Source organism: Euprymna scolopes, chromosome 7 (genome assembly GCF_053919585.1).
Source record: "Euprymna scolopes isolate OS-2025 chromosome 7, ASM5391958v1, whole genome shotgun sequence".
Classification (NCBI taxonomy): domain Eukaryota; kingdom Metazoa; phylum Mollusca; class Cephalopoda; order Sepiida; family Sepiolidae; genus Euprymna; species Euprymna scolopes.
The window spans coordinates 63977700-63999256 of NC_136488.1; the positions used below are offsets into that span (position 1 = coordinate 63977700).

The following is a 21557-nucleotide window of genomic DNA, read 5'->3' on the forward strand; positions in this document are numbered from 1 at the left end:
GTGGAATTGCATTCATCTGTAAAAGATCTAGTTAATTTGCATATTCTTTTTAATCCCCTATTTGTTTTTTCGGTTTTCTTATGGGACTAGCAGAGGGACTTGGTGTTGCCTGAGTGTGTGGAGGTGTAGTAAAGAACCCACGGGAGGAAGGAGGAGGTTAAGAGAGGTGTTAAAAAAAAAAAAAAAAAGTGTTAGAGTCTGGACTTCTCTGGTGTTGTCTGAGTCAAGTAAGGAACCCGTGAGGTGTGGGTGGGGGCGAAACAACAGTAGGCAGTTTGAATGGAGGGTGAAAAATAAAAATAAAATAAAAGTGGTAGTAGTAGGCAGATTCGAACCCGTAACGCAAAGGGGGAATAAAAAACAAAAGTGATATCTTTGCCGATGTCTCCATCATCCGACCGGAAATTTGGAACATTGAAATTAAGCAAAGTCAATCCAACCGATATGAGGACTTGCAAAAATAGCGATGCAAAAAACCCCCCCAAAAAACGACCCCTCCTTGTAGAAAACTGCCCAGTTACGGGTGAATGTTTTTGACCAATTTTTTGATATTTGTCGTTCAAAGGGTCGAGCTTTAAAACAATATCGATCTCATGAAAATCCGTCGTCTCTGTCGAAAGTTTTTGCGAGATGTACAAACATATACACATTTTGCCTTTCATATATTAAATCATATTTAGTTAACTATTACGTGTAATTATATTCATGCAGATATTCTACATGATTTATACTTGCGTAATATTTGCGTAAAAAGGTTATAGTAAACAAACCTTTTTCTATATATAGGTATGTATGCATACTATATATATTTTTACAAAATTTTGCTTACTAAACTCCTGTCAGTTTTTGGTCTACAGACATGAAACTTAATGTATAGGGTATTCGAACCCATGCAAAACTTTATATTTGGGTTTTAGCCGGGGGGGGGGAATCAGTGCAAAAGTGTGAAAATTAAAAAAAAATGGAATTTGGAATGTGACGGTCAAACGACGCCATTATGAATATGCATGTGTAACGTAATAGCTATTGGTTCATGTTTTAATTTTTAGCCTTGCAGCAAACAGGTCTTCATAGCTCACATGCATGTCAAAGGGAAAAAGTAAATCGTAAGCTAAAAGTTTTGGTTTCAATTCTCGGTGGTGGCGCACAAGTCATTTTCTTTTTAAATTATTACTATATATTTGGCCCAATATTATATAATAAATATGAAATCTGCATTAATCAAAATATATTTAAGCGTATTTTACAACCAAGCAATGCCTGGCAGCCTCCTAATATATATCTATCTATATCTCTCAGGGATTTAAAAATGGCTGCCTAACACCATCTTTTATTTGATTGAAAATATCTTCGGGAGAGTTGTTTTTTTTTTTTCTATGAATATCACGTTTTAGTAATATTTTTTTTTCAAGTTTACTGGATGTCCAGTCTTTTACTTTGGATTCATTTTATGTTTGTTTCATCTATTTGGTGCAATTTGTAATAATATCTATTTGCTTCTGATGAGTTGATGCACAACGGACCACATCTTCCATCAATATAAAGAAACACTTATGAAAAAAATGTAGACAATAAAATTAAAATAATTTGAAAATAAAAAAATTAAAAATAACAATCAAAATATAAAACAAAAAAAAAAACAAATCAACGAAAATTATGATTGTGGACGGATTCTGTTTGTTGGCCATTGCAATATAATTTATCACTAATATGCACACACACACACACATTATATATATATATATATATATATTATATATATACACATACATAGATACACACACTAGCTATACCCTGCCACGCGTTGCTGTGGCTCAATTTGGTGTAACGGAAAATTCTAATAAAAAGAGAAAATTCATTTTTCTTATATTCTTAGTACAGCAATCCACTCAAAAAAAAAAAAAAAAAAAAAAAAAAAAAAGGCGAAAATGAAAAAAAAAATGGTACTCTTGCAGAATTGGATCCTGATCCTCGAGATAACCGTCAATCATGGCTTGGGTTCGACCAACAATCAGTGGATAAAGCCGAACGTAGCAAAAATGTTGAAACGCTAAATTTTTTTTTTTTTTGTTTTCTGTATACAAAAATGTGAGTTGGTAATTAATATTTGGGTGATGGGTGTGGGGGTGGTACTATACACAGATTCGAAAAAGTTGTCCAAAAACAAATAAATGAAAGCAAAGGTGAGTTATGTTTCTACCTAACTGGATAATTGTTTAGTGTTTTTATGTAATGTAAAATGTTTAATCGGCTGGAAAAACAGAAATGTTTGCAGACTCTGTTGAATACGTTAAGTTTGGAAAAGTAAGTTGAAAACTAAAAACTATACAATACAGTGTCAAAAACCTACCGAATATATGTTACCATGACATAATCGGTGGGTTTGTGACAGTATTTTGTATAGATTTTTTAGTTTTTAACTCACTTTCTCAAACTTAACGTAATCAAGTATCTTTTAAATACACTGATAAACATTGTTTTTCGAGCCGACTAAACGTTACATTAAATGAAAAGGGTTTTTATTATTATACACAGACACAAAGAAGTTGTCAAAAAATAAATATATAACAAATAAATGTTATCAAAGGCAAGAAAAGTAAATGTTCTACCTAACTGGATAACATTGTGTTTATATGTAATGTATGTTTAATCGGTTCAAAAACATGCAGTGTTTAAGTTTGGGGAAATTTTGGGAAAATGAGTTTAAACTAAAAAACTATACAAAATACTGTTAGGAACTCACTCAATATATGTTACTGTGACGTAGGCTGACATATAATCAGTGGTTTTAAACTTTTGCTTGATACAGATGACGACTTTTAAGAGTCCCTTTTAGTGATTACCTGGTTCAAGGATATTATACAACTAAACGGCAAATCTGCCCCAAAAATCCGGTATTATTTTACTTTAAGGCCCGTCTCATGTTCGTATATAACGAAATATTTTATTGTAGATTTCAGTGTACTAAAAACGAATCTGCAAACTGTTTCCGTCGCAAAAAAAGTTTTCAGGATATGAAGAAATTAATTTTTCAAAAAGTGGGTGATCACTTTTCAATGTAAATTTAACTTAGAATGAGCACCCACTTTCTGGCAACCTGAGAGGGGCATTTTTCTGCGTGTTTCTTGGCTAAAAACTTTTTTGTTTGATTTCTTTTGCATGGTAATAACCCCTGAATTCTATGACTATTTTCCATTTTACAGCCGTAGCCTTCGTTTATGCTACGCGTGAATATAAACGAAAGCTGTTTAGCAACGGAAACGGTTTGCAGATTCGTTTCTAGCACACCAAAATCTACAAAATTTTTTTTTGTTATATTACAAACGTGACACGCATGGTCCTTTATGGAAAATTTTATTAAAAATCCGGGAGAAAATAGTTTTCAATAAAAACAGCAAATGAATTCGATAGGAAAAAAATGGATGCTATTTTAAAAAAATTTTCTGTGTGTTTCTTGGCTAAAAAGTTTTTTTGTTTGATTTTTTTTGCATGGTAATAACCCCTGAACTCTGGGACTATTTTCCATTTCACAAACGTAGCCTTCGTTTACGCTACATGCGAGCATAAACGAAGTCTGTTAAATATGCACTCGCGTACGAAACTGCCTTGTCAAAAAACCAGGTGGCCAGAAAGTGGGTGCTCATTTTAAGCTAAATTTACATGGAAAAGTGATCACCCACTTTTCGGAAAAGAAATTTCTTCATATGAAAACTATTTTTGGTACTCCTTGGGGGTTGAGTTCCATGGTGACATTTAATGGTCATTCCTTAGTCCCTCCCCTCTCAGTCAAGGCTAATGCATGCGCACATAATATTTTCGTTATTTACTTACGTTGCCTTTGGCACTTTTACAAACATTACTCTAGAAGTGTAAGCCATGTTTAGTTTCAGAACAGTTTCAGATGGTTCGTTGTTCTAAACAAGTCTTGAGAGGTGACTGGTTTGCAGTAGACAGAACAGTTTCCGATGGTCCGTTGTTACACACAAGTCCTGAGAGATGACTTGTTTGCAGTAGACAGTTCCACAGAGCAAAATATTCTTACCGTGTCGAGACGGAAAAAAGCATGTGAAATTGGTACAGAAAAGCAATGGAGCAATTCTGGTTTCTGATTGGTTGATAGCAGAACGTGAATTAATTCGATTCGTCAGTTCCTAGCAGCATCGTTTATAAATAGAATCGTCTGACTGTGTGGGATCATACCCCATTATACTTCCAAAATATTGCAACAATTACTTACGGTGGCTTAACTCTTCATAACTAAAAAAAATTAACTAAACCATTTATTGATAATTTTTCACATGTACAAACATTACATTTATTCATATATTTATTTACGTTGGCTTAACTCTTTTCATGATTAAAAAAAAGTTTTACTCCTTAAGAATAATGAAAGGAAAAAGTTACTAAACATTTATTGATAATTTCTCACGTACTTACGTTGGCTTAACTCTTTTTATGAAGTATTAAAAAAAAAAAAAAAGTAACTAAACTGTTTATTGATAATTTCTCACTTACAAACATTTTTAATTTACATGAGCGGATAAGTCTGCTGGTCGCCATGGAACTCAACTGCCACCCAAAAAAGTATTTTGTTATATACGAATGTGAGAAAATGGAAAATTTTATCAAAATTCCGAGATGCTATTTTTTTTTTTTTTTTTTTGGTAAATATGAAGAATTACTCCACCCTCGAAAATTCCTTTAAAATTACCACTCTTAAATGTTTTCAGGGTTGCTGACAACGAAAATAATTTTTAAAATTATGGCAAATGAGTAGTTTCCAAGGTATGAAGAAATGTTAGTTCTAAAAAAGTGGGGGATCACTTTTCTATCATAATTTAACATAAAATGATCACTCACTTTGTGGCCACGATTTTTTTTGGGGGGGGGGGGGCGGAGGACTTTTTTTCCATCCTCGGAAAATCCTTTAAATTTCCAGTAAACACAGTTTCCAAGATATGAAGAAATGCACTCACTGGTATTTTTTTTTTTTTTTTTTAGAGGGGAATTGCCAGTTTGTTTTTCTTTCTTTTTTTGGAGAGGGATATTCAATTATAGAATTTGTATAGTTTTTTAACAGGTGCTTATGCAGTTTAACTGTTTTAACATAACGTGCCGACATTAACCGAACAGAAGAATTAATATTTTACAAAAATTATGTTTTAACATTTGGTGGGAGGCGGCCGCCCCTTCAACCAATTTAAGCAGGTAATTTTAAAGGATTTTCCAAGGGTAGAAAGAAATAGATCATTTTACGTTAAATTATTATGGAAAAGTGATCCTCCACTTTTTAAAACTAACATTTCTTCATATCTTTGAAACTACTCCTTTGCCTTAATTATAAATGTTATTTTCGTTTTCAGCGACCCCAAAAACCTACAAGAGTGGTAATTTTAAAGAAATTTTCGAGGGTGGAGTAATTCTTCATATTTACCTTTTTTTTTTTTTCCCCAATAACATAAGAAATTAAGAAAAGGAAAGCTTTTAAAAATAAAAAATTAAGATAAACGAATGGTGCTAGTGCACTTACCGATCCACGCTATTTTTTAAAATCGTATTTCCAAGTTTAATTAAAGTTTTATGTTTTTTTTTTATTCAATTGTAAGGTTAAAGTACAAAAAAAAAATATATGTATATATAATTTAAAAAATAGGGATTTTTTTTTTTTTTCAACCCATCTATTAAATAGATAGTTAAATGTTGTAATTCGAAAGTCGTCAATGTGTGGTGCGCGTGAAAGGCTCATTTCTACCGGAAATGAAATGGCGGACAGTCTCGCAGTTACGAAAAATATTTTTATTTTATTTAATATATTTTTTATAATTTGCGATCTTAATTTATTTTAATAACATGCAAACATTCCTTCACTTTACAGATAAATTTTCTGAAAATTTCAATTAAATTGGTAACGTAGAAATATGGTTTTATTCACTTCGAACGAACCAAGAATATCCTGAAGACAAGTGGACTTCCACACCAGAAACAACACACGTTTGTCAGTTGTATCAAAAAGACAACCAACTCTCACAAAATATCAATCAGCAATAAAATTAATGAAATATTGCCTAATTCGTATAACTATTCTCATCTTGAGTTATTTTCACAATGTTTTGGATGATATAAATTTCACAAAAGAGACAACTCAACGGCTAACATGTTGTGATTATAGATTAACAGCCGATGATTGGAAATGGTCTCTCAATGTGGTTCAAGTAATTATAAATATTTTTATTCTAGTAGTGGGACTTTTGTCATTCTCAGTAACAGATGATCTTTAGGTTCTAAGCTGATGGACTGTTTGTGTATGGTTGGACTTATGTTTGAATTTGGTCAGTTTCAGCTCTGATTGTAAGTCCGTTGTTCAGTAGAAGAAAATGAGTAAAATTGTAGCAATATAATGTCTCAAGATAAAACATTGTTACTAGTTTTAAACTTTGTGCTTTTGTTTGCAGGAGGAATGCAAGTAACCAAAAGCGAAATCAAGATGAATTTCACAACTTAGGGGCTATGCTTTACTTTGTGTGTGGAGAAATGGCAACAAAAACTTTCTTAAACAACTTATATCAGTTTCAACTATGAAAGTTAAAATTAAGACATGATACAAACAAAAACAAGTGAATTTTTATCAAAAGATTGAGAACTAACATCTACGAGAGGTTCTCTTAAAAAGAACAAGGCGCGCATGCGTGGTCCTCCTCTGGTGCTGCATGTGAGATAACGCCACAAAAAATAGTGAAGAAATGATGAAGGTGAGAAGTATGAAGGGCTAACGTTGCCTTCACATTTTCACCAAGTTCCAGAAAAATCTAATGGATGAAGCAAAGGTTATGGGGTAAAAGGTGTCATTTTGGGACATTTCTGACCCCCTTTTGAGCACTTGATTACGCCGACAAACAGTGCAGTTTTACGCCTTAAGATATGTATATTTGAATTCACCGCTATAGACATACATATCAAGTTTTTGAGTAATACGAAAAAAGAGCTCCAAAAAGGCATGTTTTTTTAGCCCTAAAAATCCCAGAGGGATGCGAACCAGAATTTTGCCAGCGTCACCCATACTGAATTTATATTAAGAACAATGGCCTCCACATTTTGGTCAAGTTTCAGGAAAATCTAATACATGGATCAAATGCTATGGGACACAAAGTGTCATTTTTGGCCATTTTGGGGCATTTTTGATCTTTTGAGCCCCTGGGGATGCCGAATCCCAGTGTAAATGGATAATGATGCAATTTCAGGCCTTAACATGTATAGTTGAGTTGACCACCATGAAAAAACACTATATAGTCAGACATATCAAGCTTTTGTTGAGAAATATGAAGAGAGCCATATGAAAAAGGGGCGTTTTAGCACAAAAAGTCCCTGGGAACACGAACCAGAATTTTACCAGGGTCACCCATGTTGGATTTATATAAAGAACAATGGGCTCCAAATTTTGGCCAAGTTTCAAAAAAATCTAATGGATGGATCAAGCATGCCATTTTTGACCTCTTTGAGCCCCTGGGGAGACAACGGGAATTTTTTTACTGTGCACATCTATTTAATGAAATACAATTTATGGCAAAATTTCAGGAAAAACTAATGGACAGTTATCTGGCAATCATCCAGACTAACGGACGTCACTGAAAACATAGGTCCCTCTCCGATAAATCGAGGGGCAAAAAAAAAAAAAAGAAAAAAAAAAAAAAAATTTTTTTTAAATCATTGCAGGATTTACTAAAAAGTGAAGAACTGTTCAAGAAAGAATCCTTTTGCAGTGACAGTGACCACAAGATTGACACAGCAAATGGTGTTGAAATTGAGCACAGAATTCAGAAGAAAATAATCACAACCTGTACAGTGAAAGCACACAAGAAGACGTTCACATTTCGTTGATCTGCGACAAAGCTAAGACAAATTAGAACATAGATTCGTTTTTCAAACTGAATTGTGTTAATGAGCAAAGATATACTCATATCCTGGTTTCAAAAGATTAATCTCATTTTATTTTTCATTTGCACATGAAAGAATCTGGTTCTGGACCTGCTAACATGAGCATTTTCCCTATTATATGCATTACATAACAGTCCATTTTGAATCACAATATAACCAAAATATTGCTTTTAAACACCAATAAGTTTGGTTTCTTTCTTTTTACCTTCTAAGTTTATTTTATATCGAACTACAAGAATTCCTGTATACAATTAACTGAACAAAAGTTGCTATTTAACCCAGACCCAAGGAGAAATCGTGGATTTATAAGTGTATTAGTAGGCGATTGAACACAATAGTTATAATTTGTTTTAAACCAACCAAACATCCATAATTTCATAAATCCATGATATTTATTAGCTCCTCTGTTTGGAGAGTAAAACAACAATGAAACAACGCTTAATACTAACCTGCAAAATGCCAACAATGACACCAAAGAGTCCTATGGCACTTCCAAAGATTTCCACAATGAGGATTTTGACAAAGAGACTGCCATTCTGTGCATCTGCTAGGGCAGCACCGGAGCCGACAATTCCAACACAAATTCCACAAGCAAGATTGCAGAGACCAACTGTTAGACCGGCCCCAAACATCATGTAACCTAAAAGGCAGTAAAAATAGATTTATATATTTTTGTCAGCAGACTATATAAATAAACACAAAGCATTCCCTTCAGTAACCCTTTAAAAAGATTTTTTTTTACATAATGGTTAGAAAAACATCCCATCATTTTCCCTACTTACTACCTCTCCATCTTAAAATAATTTCTGGAGAGCTACAAAATTGTGACTTCAGCCAAATTTGTTTGTCGATTTGTTGTTGTGTTTGCGTACAGCCTAGTGCCCACATATTAAGCAATCGCTAAACTTAGGTAAAAATATTGGTCATGGTCTAATTTAGAAGAGATTTAAGTTTGAGATATCTAGGTCAAAGATCAAGGTGAAAGTCACACTTGAATAACTTTGGTTCTTTTTAGTCGCGTGCAAGCGACTCTATAAGTCACTCCGTCGGTCGGTTGGTCGGTCTGTCCGTAACACTTTTGTGCTTGACCTTTTTGGTTAAGATCAAAGGTCTGTTGTTAATAGATGCTATTCTTAGCTTTTTGGCCCAGATCAAAGTGTAGTATCTGTTCTTATTACATGCTGTACTTATTGTAATATAAAGGGGGGATAACTTTTCTGTATTAATTTAATGTAAAATGATCACCCACTTTACAACCAGTCAGTCTCAAAGCCATTCAAGTCATTCTACAGATCATTCAAGTTGTTTTTGAAGGATTCCAGTTATTTGTTAAGCATTCAAGTCATTCTAAGGTCATTCAATTCATCCTTAAGTTCATTAAAGTCATTTACTTTTTTATTTTTATTTAAGTCATTTCAGCCCCTTTTGCGGTCATTTTAGTTTATCTTTAAGAATTTCATGTCAATCCTACATTCACGCATTCATTCATTACACGAGAGCACGCGACTAATGGCTATCAACCTTATTTTACTTACTCCAATGAAACCATTCATCTTATATGACGATGACCAGTTCAATTTAGGTCAAAATCTGATGATAGTTCAACTTTCTATTTTTCCAAATCTGATATATGGATCCGACAGTTTTTAATAGCAGTAAGCAGCATGCAAAAATTTCAGTACGATCAAATAAATATAATTTATATAATAAATATAATCAAATAAATATGATATAACTTTAGGAATACTTCATACATTATGGAGAAACAAGGCCCAGATTAGATTTTGGCCATTCTTATATTGTCAGATGGAAGCATGCAGTCTCAAAACTGACTAATTCTTATTTGAATAAGTTTTTGATGTTAGGAAAATTTTGACATATTTAATTGTATACTGTGTATCTTTTTTGTTTTGTTTTTTATTTATTTATTTTTTTTAAATTTCATAGAGATATTTATAGTCTTCCCAAATAAAAGAATGAAAGACAAATATTTTTATGTTCACAGAAATAAAAACAAATTTGAACAAAAATGATTTGATTTTTCATGTAATGGTCAGATTTGGTAAAACAGCAAGCCACATAAAAAACCCAAAGATATTTACATCTACATACAATCTAAATAGTTGTATAAGGCCACTTTAAACCTGAATAGGGAAGTCATTATGAGAACCTCTTCTGGCAGAGCAGAAACATTGACAGAAAATGACTTTTTTTTTCTATTGAAGACTAAAAGTAATACATAACGTAATAAAACTATACATTTTTGTACGACTGTGTTTTAATCATCAATGACAACAAATATCTGTTCATGCATATTAGCACATATTAAGAATATTCAGACAAATCTGAACTAAAAGAAACAGTCTAAACGTCATCTGCAAGAAATTAACTTCATCAGACAACACAAATTATTTCTGTTTAGCCTCTGCATTTTTTTTTAAGGGTTTTTAATGTGAAACTAGTTTTGTTCATCTGAAATAACATGCTTATGTTTGTAGAGCTCTAAGGACAAATTTATCTTTAATTGACATTTGACAACTAAATATTTTTTACTAGCAAAATAGAAAAGTTACTAGCCAAAGACATGACTTTTGGAATGACATCTTTGTTCCATGACAAGTATGTACATTATAAAGATTTTTCTGTATTTTTCTTTTTTAAATGAGTATAATTCTAAATATGTACCAAATTTTATGTTAAGACTTGAAGGTATAAACATTCAAATTTCTTCAAATGTTTTTTTTTTTTTTTTTAAAAAACAGTCTTCGTTAAAAAAGATGGTTTGATTAAACCTTTTATTGTTTAAATAATTTGATTTTGCTCATTTTATAAAAAATAAAAATAAAAAATAAAAGGTTGAAAAGATTTTTCACGTAGAAATGATCTTTATTATTTCTGGAAAAAAAAAAAAAAAAAAAGAAAAAAAAAAAAATCACTCGCAAATGTGGCTGTTTCACTCGCAATGTAAAGCCTCGTATTGATTTCCCCAAAGCATAAAAAATTTTTGGAAAAAAAAAAAAAAAAAAAAAAAAAAATACTAACCTGCCTTATAATTATTGTAAAGAACATCTTGGCTTACTTTACTAATGTCAAAAGACTGAAAAAGAAAACAAAAAATGTAAACAGCACAACTTTAAAGCAAAATCAAAAACATGTATTATTGAAACTCTTCAAAAATTATTTCAGTGCAGAGTTGTTAAACTAAAATGCATAAAAGAGCCATTTTGTTAGAACACTTCTGAAGTTGTCAACCATCACTCAATTACATTCACTTTGAATATTTAAAAAGACAAGTCTCATCAAACAGCATCTTACTAGTGATGCAGTAATCATTATTGACATGAAACTATAGCATGAAAAGTGAAGAAGCCGATGCCCCAGTCATATCCAGTTTACATCTTTCCTACATATCAACTTATTGCTTCATTCAGTGACTTTTTTTTTTTTTTTTAGAATTTGACTCCTCACTCCCATTTTTCTCAGCATAACGACTGGAAGAAACCATGAAACCTATTCGTCCAATATCTATCAGGAAAATACCTGTTATCCAGCTTGATAATTTTTTGACCATGGCTGCGATTTCTGTATATTTTAATTTCCTTATTTCAAAGACCATCTAACAGCCTTTCCAATGTTGTAATAATATTTACTCCTTTTTTTTTCCTAACCTTTGAAGCAGTGTTTGAGTTGAACAGCAATTTTAGAAAGCAGCAAAAGTCAGAAAAAAAATAAATAAAATAAAAAAATTAAAAAGAATGCCCTATTTTACCACTGCTTGGTTATCGATGACAATAGCCATGATAATTCCGTAAATGGCAACAGCCTCGCAGAAGATGATACTGATGAGATTCTTCGTTCGGATTCGAGGGGCTTTGACACCAGCACCAAGAATACTGGATCCAGTTGTGTAGATTCCCCTGCAATGAAGAAAAAATAACAAATGAATCACGATTCAAATATCGAATCTACTAAGAAAAAGAGAGAGCGAGAGACTAACAACTTATGTAAACACAAGTATGTCTAATATTAAAGTCAGCATTAACAATATGAGAACAGACTTATAGAATATAAATTTAAATAAGGAATCTCAAGTTGCATATTAAACCCAGAGAGAGAGAGAGAGAGAGACAGAGAGACAGAGAGAGACAGAGAGATTAACTGGGGTATGAGAAGATAAACAGGTCCCCCCTCCACAAGTGAAAAACAAAACAAAAAACATAAATTGTCGAGAAATCAGCAAATCCTTTCTTATTATCACCAGGTTTTCTTTGGCCTTATGTGCAATTCTGGAGAAATGCAATTTTCAAAATTGAAAGATGAGAAAAGGTTTAATTATTTTGACTTTATTTTCTTTAAAATTCAAATTTTCCAAACAACCTGATAATTAAACAAATTTGCTTTTTAGGTTCTACATTTTTTACAACGGTAAATAAAAATTGATTAGATTTGAAAAGCACTTTATTCTTTTTTTTAGTGTAAGCAGCCATTATGGGAAAAAGTTTTCCAATTTTAAGAATCATTTCTTTTGTTTATATTTAAATGTGATTAAAAGAATTTAATTTAAGGCTATTGAGTATTTGTGCCATATAGCAAAATTAATGTTAAATAATTTAACAATTATAACGTAAACACAGGTGATTGTTTATTTGAAAGATAAAAAAGATTGCAAATGTAGAAACTTTTTTTTATTAAGAGGTAAGCAGTTTAAGTGAGTAAAGGAAAATGTTATTTTATCAATATTCCTAGTCTAGATAAGTATTATCAGAAAGAAACTAAAGCGAGCTAAATTAGAGTCACGCAAAAATCATAGTGGAAAGAAAAAAGGACAAGTCGGAATCAAGTAGCAATTTATCAGATGTATCATTATTTTCATCTAACTTTGAAAGATTTAATTTTATATAATGGATAAAACGCATCTTAGTATAAAGGAGCTACAGTGTCTAATTATAAGCAAGTCATGCTTCTCAAATTATTCTATTCATTTTAGTCTTAAAATGATAGAATTATTATCTTATAATACTAGCTGATGTACTTAACTACATAAGATGTCTAAAATTTCCCTTTTTCGGCACGTCAACTGAAAAATGTCTAATTAAATTAAAAATTAATTCTTATTACTGGTGGTTAACAATACAAACTGACGATCTTCGTGTACCAAGACGGTTCCATAAAATAATTTTCACTTTGGATGTTGGCAACATTTGTGGTTCCTCCCATAAGTATCCAATGTCTTTCTAGAAATAATTCTAAAAAATTGTTGGGGAAACCAATGGTAACAATAGAATCATCTGATTCATACGAAACGACGAAGACTCATTATTCAATAACATTGTAATAAAAGTTTTTGTTAGATTAAAAATGCAAGACTACAGAGAGAGAAAGAATGGTCGAGCCTTGTTGATTGTTCTACTTACCAAGCTGCACCAACAACTGACAAGGATATGGTCAACCCAATGCCAATCATGGCCCACATGAACGGTGAAGAACTTTCCAGAAACCTGTATATATGTATAAAAAAAATTGAACAGATTTCATGAGTTAAAATGAAAAAATTTGCAAATACAACTTTTTGTATGTTTATTAAAAGGTTTGACAAAAAAGTTGGAATTTGAGATGATGTTTAATTACTTGGATTACTCAGACTGCCATTTTCATCTTGGATGTAATCTTTGACAATCTTCAGATGCATCTTGTCAAACTCTGGAATCTGTATGACACCGATTCCAGAAGTTTTTTTTATATAGTTTTAGTGAAAAATAAAAAAATTAGATTAGTTATAGCAAATTGATTGGTATATCTGAAACGGTGAATATGATTATGTTTGAAAAAACCCCCAAAAAACTTCAATATGAGGTGATGAAATTTCAAAAGATTACACAAGTATGAAATCAATGCTTATTTAATTTTTTTTAATTAAAATATAATTTTCAGTAAAAATAAATCCTTTAAGATTAAATGCTGAAACGCTGTAAGTAATAAAAGACTATACATTTAGAAATTACCACACACACACACACACACACACACACACACACACACACACACACACACAAGCAACTGCCATGGTTCAGTTGTAAAACATGCTTAAACATATTTTAATGCATGCAGATTTCATACTTATTGTTATTATAGAGCCAATACTCTATTGATTATTATATTATATCCAATATATAGTTGTGATTTAAAAAAAAAAAAAAAATGACTTGGGTGTCATCAGCTAAAATTGAAGTAAAAACATATAGCACTTCAGCCTTAGTTGTTACTGGTTAAACTATCATCAGATGGATAAGAAATAGTTAAAAATAAACCAACTTAAATATATATTTGTGTATGGGTACAAGAGCATTTAGAGTCAACTTACACTTGCCAAGTTCCAATTTTTTTGTTTTTTGGTAAAGACAGTTCCTCACGCAGACAGACAAAGTTGCTTTATATATAAAGTGACTGTCTATCTGAGGAACGATCTTTATCAAACTCCGGTCAATTTTTGGTGTACAGACTTGAAACTTGATGTATAGGGGATTTGAACCCGTGCAACAAATTTGATTTGGATTTTTAGCCTGTAAAAATTTCTGCTCAGGGTATGGGGGGGGGGGGTCAAAATTAAATGAAAAATTGGAACTTGGCAGGCGTAAGTTGAATAAACGTGTTACTACTATGCCTTCACAAATCTATATAATTATAAAACTCAAATGACCTTGTAATGAGTGATGTAACCCACTTTCCGGTTTACGACATCCGGTTGCGCATGCGCACATAAGCCTTAACCTATAACAACGTAAACAAATAAACACAAATTGCTTCTTTTGCAGATTTTGACCTGCACACTGAAATATTAATCCTATTATTTCGAAATTATTATTTAACATGGGAAGAGTGGGGGTGTTTTGCAACTATTCTTTATTACAACTATACTGCCGCTATTTTCTTACAACTAAACTTTAACCCAAACAAACATAAGAACAATTGTAGTAAAGCCAAGACTACTACTACTCCTCTATCTGTCCCTTTTCCTTCCTTCCTTTTTTATTTTTTGTTTACATTTCTAGATACAAAATAGTTGTGAGAACGGTGAATTTGTTTACACACTAATCTGTTTCAATATTAGTTTTATTTCATTTTATTTATTTAGGTTTTATTTTTTTGCTTCAGGTTTTATTATTTTTTTTTAGATTTTAAGTTTCTATAACGTGGTTGAAGGATTCCAATATGGGGTTTTCATTCTTATCGGTAGGTTCATGTGCGTTTTTGCTGCTTAAATGAGTTTCGTCGGCGTTCGATTCGTAGGAAAATTATATTTAATTTTCGATTTTTGAGCGATTATTTGGAAAAATAGGTAACTTTACACGAATAGGGAGGATTTTTTTTTTCATGTTTGAGCGATCCGTCCATGATTTTTCATTTTAATATACTTTCATAGAAATGTTTCTGTTATGCCAAAAGAAAAACTATTTTCTTTACGTCACAAGTGTCACGCTCATACATGAATTCCATAGCTAATATAACATACTGACCCAACGGGTCATGGGTAGGCTAGTATACATTTATTTCTTTAACAACGTTATTTTTTTTATTTATTTATTTTTTTTTTATCTATGTATGGATTTAGATCAGATGGTAACAAATAAGGCTGAGGAGCTAATAGTTTTGGTTTCAATTCTAGCTGATGGCACCAAAGTCATTTTATTTTATTTTTTTAAAATCACTACTATATATTGGTACAATATAATAACCAATTGAGTATTAGTTGTATAATAACAAATATTAACACTACATAAATTAAAATATATTCAGGCATATTTTATGACTGGGCAAAATCGGGTTGCCACTACCTATATATTGGGTACAATATGATAATCAACAGAGAATTGGCTCTATAATAATACAACATTTTCAGAAATGAAAATATCATAGTTAAGTATATTTTATGACCGAGTAATGCCGGCAGTATGTTAGTGTGTGTGTGTGTGTGTGTGTCAGTTTTAGATTTACGATTCTGAGATCACAGAAAACAAATTCTACATTTTGTAAGCAATTTTGTCAAATTCTGTAAAAAAGTTGAGATTTTTGCTATTAGGAACTGTAGTTTCAGCCAAAATCTTACAACTAAAAATTGACTTGGAATAAAACAGGGTCTTTTTTTCTGGCTCATTATCAAAAGAAATCTTAACATTAAAAACCAATTTGTGAAAAGACAATTAAGTTATAATCAGTTAATATACTTCTTAACTTCAGGTGTTGCACTACCAGAAGCAGTGACAAGGCGAATCAGTTCCTTCACTTTTATTGTTCTTCAGTATTTTTACAGGGTGGAATGATAAAATTATCCTCCTAGAAAACATGACATGATTCCATTTCCGTTTGATGAAAACTGGTTTTCTGTTTTTGTTGCAAATCATTTACTAGTTGGCCAGTTGTGTACAAATCTCAAGAGCGATAGGAGCCTTCTATCATGTCTGAAAATGACACAATGTTTAATGAGCAAGATCAGAGATGTGCCACAATACAACTCATGCTCTCTACTGATCCAAGTTATGACAACAGGACCATTGCCAGCACCCTCAAAATGCAAATCTGAACGGTTCAACACTTGAGTACAGAGCTCAATGAAGTTTCTGACCATGTTTATGGTCTTTGCTGTAGTTTCAAGTGAGGGTCACATCATGCCACCTCACATCTTTGAAATTTGCTTGAAAATCAACACCAAAGTGTACCTTGATGTGCTGAAGAGTGTGGTGATTTCCTGATGCAATCAGGTGGCCGACCCTGGGTGTGACAGCAGCACTTGGCGTCGGTCCAAAGAGACCCAGGCTTGGCTTCAGAAGGACTGCTACAACTTCGTACCCTTCTCTCACTGGCAACTCTCCTCCCCAGACCAGAATTTGTAGGACTACTTCATTTGGTCATATGCCAAGAACATCACCAACATGACCTCCAAACAAATCAGCCTAACCGTTGCCATCCGCCAAGCATTTGCGGAGCTCCTGCCCGTGTTTGTGGAAAAAGCATGTTCCCAGTTCCGGACCCGTATCGAAGCTGTGATTGAGGCTGAAGGTGGCAACATTGAATAAATGTCAGTTCTACTACATAATCAAGTTACCTGAATCGATTTTTAAATAAGCTTTAAAATAAAGCTGTAGTGTTGTTTTCTTTAGAGCAACAAATTTATCATTCCACCCATATTGTGAAAAGATCTGAAATAAAACAATAAAACCAGTGAAGCATGCATGGTCCACCATGAGTACACAGTGAACAAGGCATAAAAAAAATGACTAAGTTCAGTATTGCCTCCCCCACCCACCATTTAGCCCTCAAAATCCCCAAAGGACGTTAAATCCTGGTGAAAATGAACAAACAGTGCAGGTTTAGGCCTTAACATATGTAAATTTAAGTTCTGCACCATGAAAAAAAAAAAAAAAATCCATCGGAAATTAGGAAGTACGTTAGCTGACTATAATCGACAACGAAAAGAACTTACCATCCGATTCCAAAACGTTCTCCTTGCCCTGAAAGGCAGTAGTATAAACCTGAAAAATAAAAATAACTTATTAAAAGAATTTACAAATTTAGACCCTCAATCACAATCAAAAAATAACTTGATCACTGAAATGATGAACTGGTAATATACAAGGTAATTGGCGGGTGTAAATAGCAACTAAGTCAGCTGAAAAATGTGGCTCTCTACAATCAAATTAGATGTGGAGTCCAACTCTTGTCCACAGATTTTACGTATCCATCTTTGGAACTGTAAGTGATTATTCTGACAGTGTATTCACATTTAATCACCAACATGATCTGCAATCGTTTGAGACACTTCTCCCAGGTGAACACAACTAATACCATGACACAATATAATGACAAGATATCAAAGTACATAAACAAATAGTTTAATTTTAAAAAGTTTTAAAATTCTGGTTGATGTTTGATAAAATTGTTCAAGAGGTTCTTCATGATTCTACATTTCAGAATTGCAAACATTTTGTTGCAAAAATTTGTATTTTTAGAATTATTCAAACTATTGACCTTTTCCTTGAGTATCTTGTTGAAATAAGAATCCCAGAGTTCAACAAGATACATCTAAAGAAGGCCAGAGGTTACTTCGACTAAAACGTTTTGTCATGAGATATGAATAGTAATACAAACTGCATGGATTTCTCAAATCTAAAAGAGTTTGAAAATGACAAATCCTTTTCATAAAAAAAAAAAAAAAAAAAAAAAAAAAATTCTATATCAAATAAATGAGAAAGGCTTAAATCTAATGACAAGACAATTAACCTCAGAACTCAGAGATCAAATGTAGAGGAAACATTCCCTTGATACTCCATGATCATCCATAGAGAAAATTAGCATGATATATATATATAGGTCTATGCCTAAAAATGAATGAAAACAACAGAAACTTTTTCAACACAGTCCCACTCCAAATATAGATATTTATACTTCACTCTTGGTAAAAAAAGCTGATATAAAAAAAATGAAACTATTTCATTAAGAATTAAGTTTCCACAGGCTGCCTTAGGAACATTAGTAAAAATATGCAACACGGAAGAGAGAGCATATTTTTGTTTCAGCACTGATGATTGCAAAAGCAAGAAAAACTAGTGTCTGTAGGTATAAAAATAATTACACACACACACACACATATATATATATAGGTAAATAATAAAATACGCATCAAGTGCATTTGAAAGCCAACTCACAACGTAATATTAGGAAAATAAATATCTTGTTTGAAATTTATCACAAATATATTTCAGAGGTATACTCCATCTTCAGGGTGTTTTGTTTCTTTTTTCCTTTTCTTCTTCCTTGCCTATATATATATATATATATATATATATATATATATATATATATATATATATATATATACATACAAATATATATGAACTCATCCTTGACACATGTAAATGTGTGTGTGTGTGTGTGTGTGTTGAATTTCTTATTGAACAACTGACTGACAGTTTTTTGTTGACATGTTACCCACCATCACTGACGGAGGTAATACCTGGGAGAATGGTTTCATGACAACAGAACAGAGACTACACTACTCCCCCCTCGAATTGAGCATTGAAAGAATAACAATTTTTTTTTTTAAAAAGTAAAAAAATTTCTTTTTATACTGTTCATTACTCTTGAAGAATATAAGAAAACGGTATGTTGCTCCTACTGTGTCTCCAAGGATTAAAAATGCTTAACTTTACATTCTGGCGATGGTGTCATCTATAAATATAAAAGAGAAAATGTGTGTATGTATGTTTACTTTTTGTGTACGTCAGAGAAAGGCTTTTTTCAGAGAAGCAATCGGTTGACTCACTTAAAACTTTTTATATCACGTCTAAATGATAATCTAGAAGTTAACAATGGGGGTCGCCTGTCTATTTAATTTGCTCGACTTGAAAAGATAACTATTCAACATTTTTTGATCACCGTATGTGCATTAAGCTTTTTTGTATAATAAAAGCGAAACTAATTCTGGCGGCATTTTTCCAGGGTTCGGGTTCAATCCTTCATACTTACCTACCAAAACTTTTTTTTACCCCCCCCCCCCCAACACAAACACCCAGGTGTTTTGATTCATCTAAAACCACACACCTCCAAACACTCGGGCAACGCCGTTTGATTTGGTTTTGTTTTATGACATAATCCTTTACGTTTTTTTTAATGTTGAATCCATTTATTTTGGAAGCTGTTTTTATGCTTCAATTTATACAAATATTTATTTGTAGAGTTTGGTTTCCATCCATAGCCCTTGAGCCCCGGGAGGAGCAGAGGCCATCTACAACTTTTGTAGATGTTTTTGTAGCGAGTTCTTTTTATTAGAGTGAGGGTGCTGGCCCCACGCCCAACCTTCCCAGAAGGTATATACAGCGCCTAGCCTTCCCAAATGGTCACCCATCTGGTACTGGCCAGGCTCAACATTGCTTAACTTCGGTGATCTGGCAAGAACCGGTGTATCAACGTGGTTGTGCTGTACGCAGAGTTTGGTTGTTTTGTTTTACAGCATAGCAACGCACCCCCCCTTTTTTTTTTGGATTATTTAATGCAGAATCCAGTCCTTTTAGAAATAGTAATTCATGTTGCATCCAGTTATTTTGTAGAAATTTTTTATTCTTCAAACTCTTTGTATCTTCAATCATTAATTTGTAGTGTTTGGTTGTTTTATGGTGGATTTTATCGTTTTTGTTCCCTGCTCTGCAGAACATAGATGAGTTTTGTAATGGGACAGGGAAAAGGTTACAGTGTTAATGTTTGGTACATTTTAAGTTAGGAAACCAGTCAGAAAGTGGGAGAAAGAGAAAGAGGAAATGGAAAGAAGGAAAAGAGGGAATAGGTGGGTAACTGTTTTTGGTTTTGCAGAACAAAATTAAGTTTTGCAAAAGGAAGTAGAAAAACAAAAAGCATCAAATGTTAGGTGCATCTCGTCTCAGGAAACCAATATCTTTAGACAGCCTGATATGGTAGCATCAGTGGAGTTCAAGAGATCGAATGCTGGTGGTCGGGTTTCTTTCAGACTGAGTCTTGAAGTGATTTTTACCTTCTCCCTTTTTATCATTCTTAGTTCCTTACATCAAGTAGCTTAATGCCTTGTCTAGTGCAACTTTCATAAATTTATATATTTATTTATTATGATTATTAAATACCTACAGACACTAGTGTTTCATCCTTTCGGGAATCATCAGTGCAAGGTGTCACAATTGACACCATATATATAAATATATATATATAATTTCAACTTCAGAGAAATACTAAATTTCCATTAGATTTTATTTAGTTATTTTTTCATTTGTTTTTATATGCTGTCTTATCAGTTGTGTCAACAGATCTTGTAGGTCAAATACTTAGAAAAAAAAAAAAGGTCAAAAGTTTAACAATGTTTGCAAAACTAAAGACAAATAAAACAAAATAAAGAGTTTCAGCTAGTTTTTTTTTAATGATTTATATGAAATACCAACAGCGATACGTTTGAGCACATACAGATGTCACACTTTTATTCAACAGCTTCATTATCCACCCACGCATTTGAATTGATGACAAATGTACTATCAATTATTTCTTATTGAGACACAATGGATGGTGGCATAGGTAAAGGTTGCAATAAGGAAAGTTGTATTCCCGTGTGTGTGTGTGCACTTATACCGACTAGGAACATTATAATGGTGTACATCAGCAAATAATGATTTAAAAAAAAAAAAAAAACAGCTTTCTTATGCTATTTATCTATGAGGATCATTCCAAAAGTAAAGCCTCCTACTATTTTTTTTTTTTTTTAGTCAAAAAGTTGAAAAGCTCCGAACACTGAAAGTGGTATCATTAAAACGAAATACCTTTTGTGCTCCTAAATTTATTTTTTTACATAGTCACCAACATTCTCAATGCACTTTTGCTAAGAATTCAATTATGCATCTCTGCTGCCTTTGACACGCGTCCATAACAGGGGTTGTTTTTTTAGTCCCACACCATCAATATCTTCAACAGAGATAAAACTTTCAGATCATGAATGCATAACTTCAGTCATCATGACAATGCAGTTTGCAATCCCCTCTGATCCATTCAGGCGGAATAAAATAGGAGGCATTACTTTTAGAATGCTTGTGTGTGTGTTTACTCTTTTTCACCCCAAA

General features: G+C 32.5%; 1 protein-coding gene and 1 pseudogene across 1 annotated transcript in view; one reads left to right on the plus strand and one right to left on the minus strand.

Annotated features, from left to right (window-relative positions):
- Positions 1 to 21557, minus strand: part of LOC145279772 (V-type proton ATPase 21 kDa proteolipid subunit c''-like) — a 49536-nt gene that overhangs the window by 2348 nt on the left and 25631 nt on the right. Inside the window, exons 2-6 of the mRNA XM_080131090.1 lie at positions 17411 to 17459; positions 13347 to 13430; positions 11702 to 11849; positions 10975 to 11029; positions 8382 to 8572 (exon numbers count right to left, since the gene is read on the minus strand). Of these exons, the coding sequence (XP_079987216.1) occupies positions 8382 to 8572; positions 10975 to 11029; positions 11702 to 11849; positions 13347 to 13430; positions 17411 to 17459 (527 nt within the window). The remainder of the gene's footprint in view (positions 1 to 8381; positions 8573 to 10974; positions 11030 to 11701; positions 11850 to 13346; positions 13431 to 17410; positions 17460 to 21557) is intronic.
- On the plus strand, positions 9057 to 9182 carry LOC145280602 (U2 spliceosomal RNA; annotated as a pseudogene).